At 42.7% G+C, this 10,422-nt stretch overlaps 1 protein-coding gene across 16 annotated transcripts in view; it reads left to right on the forward strand.

The window, feature by feature from the left end:
• PHAF1 (phagosome assembly factor 1) overlaps window positions 1-1,529 on the forward strand; it is a 44,662-nt gene extending 43,133 nt beyond the window's left edge. For 8 of the 16 annotated variants that reach the window (XM_037877406.2, XM_043526507.1, XM_037877405.2 and 5 more), the window contains 2 exons: window positions 382-454; window positions 980-1,529. In XM_037877406.2, coding sequence (XP_037733334.1) covers window positions 382-454; window positions 980-1,069 — 163 coding nt within the window. In that variant the 3' untranslated portion in view covers window positions 1,070-1,529. The remainder of the gene's footprint in view (window positions 1-381; window positions 455-979) is intronic. The other 8 variants (XM_043526508.1, XM_043526509.1, XM_043526510.1 and 5 more) reach the window with 3 other exon arrangements.
• Window positions 1,530-10,422: the final 8,893 nt, after the last annotated feature.

Genomic DNA, 10,422 nt, shown 5'->3' on the forward strand with positions numbered 1-10,422 from the left:
GGTGCATGCATAGAAAGGTCTCGTTGAAAAAGTCCTCGTTTTCTTGAGCTCCTTCTTCTGTGTTGTTGGTTTATATTCAGTTTTTCCTCTCGAGCCTTGGTTGAATAAGAGCGGTCACCTGCAGTCACTAATAACTGCTTATTTTGTTCCACTAGGTCCTCCTAAGTCCCCCCATATTTCAGCACCACTCTGAGGTGTGACCCATTTGAAATCCAAAAGCAGCATAGCATCATAGTACAGATAAATGTAATCCCTCCCAATTTAAATAATCTTGGCATAAGAGAAATGTGAGAAACTTGCCACATAATCATGGGTGGCTGCTATTTCACATGAAGAAATTCCAACCTCTTATGCACCCATTTTTTTTTTTTCTTTTTTAAGGTCATCCTCTCCAAACAATACTAACCCATTTGGATCAACGTTTTGTTTTGGACTGCAGCGAATGATCTTTGAGGTTAGGAAAAAAACTTTCAAATTCATTTGGGTGGGAGAAGATGGTGTGGCGTTTGCTTCTGGATTTTAATGTAGCTTTTTGTCTTTCCTATATACCTACGAGAGCCAGCATTCAAGAGCATCTGTAATATCAGGGAACATGGCACAAGTGGGACATTTGCCAACCCTCTCCCCAGGTTTAATCCATCTCTTGTGTTTAAGGCTGGTGCATCTGTCTTGTCATCCATGACTCATACTATTGGGAGACGTGCTTAGTTCTCACAAAATACTTTTGGGCAGTGGTGAGTGCCCGTGTTAAACAACAAGTGTGACTCTAAAGGAAGCCTGGAAATTTAATAGTAATTTTTCAGAATTGGCAAAGATCTTTTAAGTGTTTTAATTCCACCTATCAGTTGCTTATTTTTTTTTATCTCTCTTCATTCAAGCATATAAATACTGTAACTGTGTCACTTGCAACTTTCTGAGTTCCCTTTGGCATATGGGATTTTTTTTTTAATTTCTCTTTTTTTCTGCCATCCTTTTGCAGGTGATGCAGAATAATCACATAGCATCTGTTACTTTGTATGGCCCAGCAAGGCCCAGCAGCCAGCTGAGAACGTCGGACCTTCCTCAATGAAGCATCACCTTCAAAATCAGCTAATCTAAATGCTACAAAACTAGTACAGCGTGCCTTGATTTACTGCCACTTATATGGAAAGCATGGTATGATTTTTTTTCAAAATAAAATTCCTCCCTTCCATGCGTGGTGCGGAGGGGAAATTCTCTCAACCCTTCATCATAAGGCATGGAACTAGTGATGGAGGAAAGCAGCTAGATGCCTGTGTTGTCATTTTACTCCTCTCGGTTGGCCGTCTCCTGCGCAGCACAGACCTGAAGAGACTGTCTATCCTTCCTGAGCTGGCAGAAGGAACATTAATGACTGCAAGAGTTAGAAGCACAAACTTTCTGAGCCTTGGAGCATCTGGAAACAGGTATTGATATTAGTCTGTGTTTGTGTTACTGTATTGATGTGGTGGTCCTATTTTAAGAAACCAAGTGTGTGTGTGTGTGTGTGTGTGTATATATATACACACACACACAAATATAAACACGTCGATATTTCTGTGGCTTAGGACATGGTACCAAGTGTGACAAGGGTGTATATATGTCCAGGATTTCAGGCACCACATCGTTGTGTAACTTCGGAACAAGCAAGTAGCATGTGCATAATACTTGGTTGTGTACCATTTGCACTACATACACTTTAATTACTTGATAAACGTTATCTTCACTGAGGAGCATCTGTGTACGGGGTGTGATGGTTATTTAATGTACGCTGTGCAGTAAGCTTATTTATGTGGTGGACTGACAAATAGTCCACCTTCCTGCACTAATATTTACTTGACGTGCTGAAGCAATTGGTTTTCTGCCATGCCTGGTTTGCTAACTTTTTTTCCTATGCCGTTTCCCAAAAAAAAACAAAAATCTGGAAGAGATTATTCCTATGACTGAAAGAGGTGGGTGTTTTGTTTTTTTTTAATACCATTTTTCTTCATACTTAAAAATTTAAAAAAATACGTCCCGTAACAGAAAATGCAGGTGCCTCATCTCCAGATGTACTGGAACATGTTTGTTCCAAACCCCCCAGCTGCTCCCTATTTCCTGTAGAAAAGGAGAAAGGAAAGAGAATTTGTAGTGAGTACGTAGATGATTGAAAGAAAAATTCCCCAACTCCTCCAGCACCAAGCAACCTCTTCCCATGTCTTCTGAACTATGACTTTTATTTAATGCCAAAGTTTTAGCCAAAGACATCCTCAGTCTAGTTTCACCATCTCTGTATATGTAATCTAACTGCACACCCCACCCCCAGGAAACCGGATATAGGCTTTTCTCTAGTCAGGAAATGCTGCTCACTGCATTTTATCTCAAGTGGATGCTTTGGGTTTGTAGTTCTCTTACAGTCTTATTGGGAAAATTAGTGTGTGTTCTTTGACATATTAACCCTTTTTAAAAATGGAAAGAGAAATGTATAATTTTGTCCCATTTTTAATATTTTGGTGTAGCAAGTTGTGATACATAGACAACGATTTTGTGAGTTTTACAATGTGTGTACAGATTTTGTAAATATGACATTTTTGTAATTAACGCCATGTACAGTGTAATCCTGTATAGTTTATCAGTGAATGGGAGGTAGGAAATAGAATGTTAACTAGTGTTTTGGATCCTGGACCAGTAGCAGGGATAAATGTGATTTGGTGTGTGTGAGTGTGAGAGTTTGTGCGTATGATATTCTTTGCCATTTAGTCTTCCTGTATACTGTGACATTCTAGAGTGTTTTACTAAAACAAAAAAGCCCTATTGAGAATCTATCTAAAGAAAAAGTTACTGTTTACCTTCGTTATTCTTAGGTGTTACTCCTGTTGAATTCCTGCTCAATCTGTGCTGTTTCCTGTGATCATTGCTTGCTGAGAAAATTCTACACCTCAATCTATTTCTTTGTTTCCTCTCTCATTTTCATTTTGGTTTACATAGACCTTCTGTAAATTAAACAGAATACATAATGAGCATGTACACTGAAAGACAAATAAAATGCGACTCTCAGTTACTGTTTTGTGTTGCATACAGTTGCTGGGTGTTTTTGTAAAAAAGTGGTGAATGCTTTTGCTTTATTTCATATCATTTACTTATTATATGCAGATTAATTTTACCGGGGAGTTGGAAATAAAGACTCCAGAGTTCTGCTCCAATCTCTAGCACTGGCTTGTGTAAACTTGGACAAGTCACTTAAACTATCTGCACTTTAGTTTACTCTTATGAAAATGCATTTATTTCAGAATTTAGCTACCTCACAGAGTTTTGAAATGTAAGTATTTCTAGAGCACTTCAAGATATTAGAATAAAAGGTGTGGTATAAATTCATGTTTGTTCCTAAATATAAAGCTAAAATATGATTGCCTATTATTAGTTAATTTTCTTAAATCTCTTTTGAAAATTGACCTGCATGAGACTCCAGATTAGGAGTTCTGTCCTGAGGGTGGGGGTTAGCAAAATTTTCACCATCTTATAGAGAAATATAGACTTTTGCTCTTCCATGGCTCATCCTTCTGAAAGGGACGGAGGCATCATTCTGCCAGCGCGACGTGTCTCAGGAGACATGCTGCCTGCCTGGAGCCCACATCCCAGATGTTACAGAAAGTTTGCCAACTCTCATCTGTTGGTCTAGCCACTGCCCCATGCTGCTCATCCACATGAGCAGATATTGCCTAGCTTGACCCCAAGCAGATCCGCAGTGACTGCGGTGCCCTGGGAGCAAGGGGGAGGGGAGGACACAGGCTCTGTTCTCAACCAGGAGGATGGATCAGTGTAAGGACCCATGCAGGGACACATACATCCTGGACATGAATGCATGGCTGCACAGATGGTGTCAACAGGAGGATGTCGGCTTCCTTGACCCTGGGATGCTGTTCCGAGAAGGTCTGCTGGGAAGAGATGGAGTCCACCTGACTAAAAAGGGGGAAAGCATCTTTGCTCACCAACTTGCCAGCCTAGTGAGGAGGATTTTAAACTAGATTAAAAGGGGGAAGGTGATAGCAGACCATAGGTAAGCATAAAAAATCCCGACCGTAACAGAAGGCTAGATGTTTGGGGGAGGGGGAAGGGAGCACAGAAAACTACACTATGGTTGTGACACTGCACCCCATATTCATCATAGTTGTATGGTTATGATATGATTATAATGTATGATGCATCTGGTACAAGATGCATCTTGTGAGGTTTCATTGAAAAAGTTATGATTTGCTGAACGATTGTCCTATTTGTGTGCATGTATTATTTTTGTATCTAAAGTTATGAATATTTACTATGTATCTGTATTTCAAATGTGGTTACACCTGGGTGACACCCACTAGGCAAAGTGCTTCCAGTCTAGACAGCTGGTTGTGAAGAGCCTGTTCAGGGTAATGAGCCATGAGGGGAAACAGTAGGCCTTAGGAGAAGCATATTGCCCACCTGGTTAGCCTTCCTGTAAATGTTTCAGCCAGCTTGTGAGTAATGGCTACTATGACTCAGCAGGGCATGCGACCAGACCACATGACACCAAACTCCATTTTGGTACCTGTATTTTTCCACAAGCTGGACTGAAAACTGAGTTTGGAAAAAAAGGTTCCCACCATATGGAAAAGCTACATAAAGTGGGGTGTGACATTATCTCTTGGCCTCATTCTCCACACAAGAACTCCTGGAACCTGAGGAACAAAGACTGAACTGGGGGAAGTGCTGGACCCAGGCTAAAGGGATTTCTAGCCTGTGTATGGAAACTTGGTGGACTGCTTGTATCATCAGTTAGGGTGAGAAATTGCTAATTCAAATCCTATCTAGTATTTTAGGCTTAGTTTGCGGTTTTGTTTATTTGCTAGGTAATCTGCTTTGATCTGTTTGCTATCATTTATAATCTGTCTTTCTGTAGTTAATAAACTTGTTGTATGCTTTATCTAAACCGGTGTGCCTTTAAGTGAAGTGTCTGGGGAAAATCTCAGCTCTGTGAGCAAAGGCTGTTACGTATCTTTCCCACATCGAGGGAAAGGCGAACTTTATTAATGAGCTTACATTGTAGAGATTTCTGTGCAGTGTAAGACAATATAATTCTGGGTTGTTATATTCAGGGAGCTGGGAAATTGGCTGCCTGTCTTTGAGTGGCTTAGGTAAAGCACTCAGGTAACTCAGTTGGGCGTGTTGCACCACCTGTCGTGTTGGGTGATATAGCCAGCTTTTCCAGGCCCTGTTGTCTCCGACAAAGCAGTGTGAGCAGGGCCAGCCCAGCTGCGTGGTTAGAAGGGCATAGAGGTTCCCACAGCTCCCAGACTGCACCCCGGGGGTGACAATCCCCATCACAATGGTCATAAGCCACAACAGGGAAATCAGTGGGAGAAACTGCTTAACGTCTTATATGACTATACGCAAATGCTTAGGAGTATGAGGAATAAACAGAAAGAAATATTCGTACATAAGCTACTTAATTGGCTTCACACAGACTTGAATGGATAAATCTCGTGACTGGAATATTGGTATAGGGGTGTATAGCTTGTTTAGGAAGCAGAGGGAGAAGGTATTACATTATACATGAATATATACACTTGGTCTGAGACCCAGAAGGAAGTGGGAGGCAAACCAGTTTGAGAGTCTTTGATAAAGATAAAAGGGCTAAAAAAAAAAAAAGGGAGGGGGGGTTAATATTGGCAGGGGTCTATTATAGACCACCAAATCAGGATAAAGAGGATGATGAGATATTGCTAGAAAAAATAACAAAAATACCCAGAATACCCAATGTAGTAGTAATGGGGACTTTAACTGCCAGGCATCTGTTGGAAAAGTAATAAGGCAAAACACAAAATTTCCAATAAGTTCTTGGAATGTATTTGGGACAACTTTTTGTTTCAGAAGATAGAGAAAGCAACCACAGGGACAGCCATTTTAGACTTGATTCTGACCAGCAGGGAGGAATTGGAAGCGAATCTAAAGGTGGAAGGCAATTTGGGTGAAAGTGATCTTGAAATGACAGATTTCATGATTGTGAGGAAAGGAAGGAGTGAGACTAGCAGAATAGGGACAATGGACTACCAAAAAGCAGACTTTAACAGACTCTGAGAACTGGTAGGTAAGGTTCCACGGAAAGAAAATCTAAGGGAAACAGGCGTTCAGGAGAGCTGGCAGTTTCTCAAGGAGGCAATATTCAAGGCACCACTGCAAACGATCCTGAAGGGAAGGGAAGGTAGGAAGAAGAGTAAGAGGCCAGTATGGGTTCATCAGGAGTGCTTTTAATGACCTGATCTGCAGGCGGAGGGATCTGCTGTAGAGACGCTCACACCAAATAGTTAAAATGAGTGGGGATGGGGACAGCAAGTTGTCTTCCTTGGCTTTATCAGGCGCCTGCCGCTGATCAGCTGAGTTAAGAATGTTTGGCTGGATGTGGGGAGAGGGGCCTTAAAAATGGTGTGGGGGAGGCCAAAAATGAAGCAGCTTTCTTTGTAGTAGCTGGTTGTAACCCTTTGTGCTTGAATATCTGTTTCTTTATTTGCTGCTGTTTGGCTTGGGCCTAATGTAGGTGCATTAGAGGAGATGGCGTGGCATCTTGTCATAATTTGTCTTCTGGTGTGCAAGGTATATGGGGTTTGTGGCTTCTGGCAGTTCTGAATCACCGAGGGGCGGTGGTGTCTGTGGTCCGTGAGTGCCAGACAGCACCCAGATGGCTGTGCTGCAGAAAACAGCTACGTCTTAAATGTGTATCCAAGTCCATCTCGGGCTGTGCTCCCCCTGGTGTCTCTTTACATGGGGGGAGCACACACTTTACAGGGGGTGTGCTCCCCCTGGTGTCTCTTTACACGGACCTTGCACTCTCTGGCTCCTACAGCACACTGCCGCTTAAGAGGTATAAATTAGCCCCTTATCTTATTTAGTTGTATATATTTTCTCTTTGGAAAAATAATGTGAAATATAATCCTGTTTCTCAAATCCAACCAGTTCCCAAGTGCAGCCCTCTCCAGCATGTGTTGCTGCCTTGTTTCATGAGTAGCCCTTTTGCCTGACTTGTGTGTAGCAACTCCCACAGTGCTGACCTTTTCCCGATTCCCCCTCTCTTTATAAAGCTGATCCTCCTGTCCTCCTTATCAGATATGGGGCCAAATCCTACTCTCCTTACTTCTGCAAGCAACCCATTGACTTCACTAGACTACTCACATGAGTCAGACAAGCAGGGTTCATAGAGCTGTGTGCACTCGGTGCGCTCTATTTCCAACCATGTGATTCCCATCAGGAAAACCCAACTTTCTGTTGCCAAGGTCCATTTTACCTCTAGTTCTAAACAGATTTCATGCTGAAATGGAATATTCAGGCCGTATGTTCTAACTGATAGATGTACTAATGATTGCTCCCATTTCAGAACTGCATAAATCTTTCCTACAGCTCAACATCATGGTCAGATGGTGATTCATCATTATCAGAGCCTGGTTCAAAAGACACAGATGTCAACTGGCACTTTCAAAGGGAGCCTGTGCATGTTAGCTCCCAACTCCTGTTGGAATTCAGTGGAATTTGGGCACCTAACTCATTTAGGCTCCTTTGCAAATCCAAGCCTGCCTTCCTTATCAAGGTTTTATGCTTGCCTGAGCAGTCCACGAACTGTGCACAAGCATAAGCTTGCACATCTGAAGTCTTGCCTTTGGACCTGACCTAGACTGCTCTTTAATCTAAAGTTTTTTTGCTCTAGAATATGAAGACTAGCTCCAAGACACTATTTAATGTAGCAAAAGCATTTACAGATTGGTGACATTTTACAGCTCTTTAGTGGAGGAATTTTTGCTCATCTTTTATTGAAAAAGCTGTTCTTTGTAATACTATTTAGTCTCGTGCTTGAAATTGAGGGTTATCACTTTTCATAAGCACCAGTATTGCATCTTATGCACCGAGACAAATACTCTTCTTGTTTATTGTGGTGTGATCACATGGGCTTTTCAGCCAAGTCAGAGCAAAATATCATGGTTCTGTGTGGTGGAAGCATAAATAGTGAGGTAATTGCAATAAAATACAATACAACTCTATTCCAAGTCACTCCCTTCATGCAAACTACATTCCATGATGCCTCAGAGTTAAATATAATCACCTAAAATAAGGAAGAAAAGGAAAAGGAAGGTAGAAAAGTTGTCTTCGGTGTTGAAACAGGACAAACAGCGGATGAGATAAAGGGACTTTGATCAGTCCCAAGCAATAACTGATTCACGTGATGAAATGTACACCTGTGCAAGTGGCCTGCAGGAAACCTATGCATTGTTTTGAGGACTGGGGTGTGACTTAAGTGGTGCGTCATTCTCTGCTGTACCTGAGTGAATTTCAGCCACAAGGAATGTAAAGCTGCTTCCCAGCTGTTAACCTGGTTCCACATCCCCAGTTGACACTAATCTATCCTTTATTCAGCAGCAAACTATTTCTCTTGATGGGTCACAGCCATTTCCTCCCAGCTCATGGACTGCACTATTTTAAAGGCAAGGTGGCATTTCCCTTACAGAACAACCTTTTGAAAGTGGGGTTAAAACGTTAAACCTCTGCTTTTCGGTCAAAACGTGTGCCCTAAATTTAATTCGTCTTTTCCCCCCAGTTCTATTTACGTGTATATACGCACACTCAGTTTAACCATTTTAAAGCACTATGTATGATTAAAGTCTTGGAATCTACTGTAAGGGTTCTAAAAATTCCAATCTAGATTGTAATTTTTCGAATGGATCAGTATGGTCAGTCTTATTCCACGATAAACGCACTTCACAGAGAATTTTCCCTTTTTTTTTTTTTTTTTTTAAAGGCATCCCAAATGTTTTGGGTAAGGCTACGATTATGTGACGGAAGTCATGGAACCCCTTGACCTCCGTGACATTTTCTGCCCCAGGCTGGAGCTCCCAGCCCCCGCCTTGGTGGGGGGACCCCGCAGTTGCCCTGCCACTGTGGTGGGGGACCCGTGAGCCCCAGCAGCAGTGAATGCTGAACCCACCTACCCCTTTTGTCAGGGATAATTTTAGCGAAAGTCAAGGACAGGTCATGGGCTTCCGTGAATTTTTGTTTATTGCCCGTGACCTGTCCGTGACTTTTACTAAAAAATATCCTGGCAAAAACTTAGCCTTAGTTACGGATGTTCGGGATAAGACACCAGCTTATCAAAGTGGAGCTTGATACTGCTGAACGGATGGTTTCCCTGCTTCTAAATTAACCTCAGGACTTGGCTTTCTCAGGGTTTCAAGCTGAGGGTGTCATTCCCAGCACAGGAGACGTGCCTGCACTAGCTGGGATGGAGCTAGTGTGCTAAAAATACAACGTAGCTGGTGTGGCAGAAGGGGCTCGCTGCTCTGAGTGCATACTTAGCATCTTGGGTGGTATGTCCTCTGGGTGGCTAGCCCCTGCTATTGCTCGTCCCATCACAGCTACACTGGTTTTCCTATGCGAACTGGATCAGAGCTAACGTAAGTATGTCTACGGGAGCTGGGACTCACACCCCTCTTCAGTGTAGACATCTAACACCTGTGCTGATGTGACTAAACAGCTTTCACTACGCAAGTGCGAACTCCTAATGTAGAGGCACTATACCAGGTTAGCTTAATTCAATAAATTACCAAATTTAAACAGGTTTAAGTGGGTTTTTTAAATCCATTTAAGGGTTCTATAATGGGAGTTTGTACGGGTGTAATAAAATCAATTTAGACTGGTGGAACAAGCCCACCCCAGGCCAACCCTTGCTTGCTTTAACCCACTCCCACTTTTGTCTGTGTCAGGACTGGAGCCACATTGTGCTAGGCCCAAAGTTACTTATGCCCCATATCCAGCAGGGTTTTTCCCCCTTCTCTCATGCGAGAGTCTCTGAGGCTACTGGTAGTCTCCATCCCAGCCCCACTTCCACTGTCCCTTCCTATGTCACTCCCTTGTTTCCTAAGCAGTTCTTGCTGTGGCCACTCTAAGCCACTTCTACCCTACTGTCCTTTGGGATCTTACTGCCACCAGGTCCATGCTGCCCTCCTGTCTTAAAGAGGGGCGTGGGAGTGGCTTACCTGGACACTGACAGGCTCCCTAGGGTCTGGACATCCCCCGGGACGTGCATCAACTTGGTTCTTCTATTGGCCTGGTGGCTGACCTTGCCAAAGGGGGACAGGAAGGAGCTGTTAGACACAATCCATGAGCCTAGTGGGGGGTGAGTTGAAGGGACGGGTTAGGCAGTATAGAGCCGAAGGAGAAGCTATGAGTGAGTGTTGTTCTTCAAAGGACTTCAGTGAAAGCAGTTCTTGTTTGCAAAAAGAAAAGGAGTACTTGTGGCACCTTAGAGACTAACCAATTTATTTGAGCATAAGCTTTCATGAGCTACAACTCACTTCATCGGATGCATCACGAAAGCTTATGCTCAAATAAATTGGTTAGTCTCTAAGGTGCCACAAGTACTCCTTTTCTTTTTGCGAATATAGA

This window comes from Chelonia mydas, chromosome 12 (assembly GCF_015237465.2).
Source record: "Chelonia mydas isolate rCheMyd1 chromosome 12, rCheMyd1.pri.v2, whole genome shotgun sequence".
Classification (NCBI taxonomy): domain Eukaryota; kingdom Metazoa; phylum Chordata; order Testudines; family Cheloniidae; genus Chelonia; species Chelonia mydas.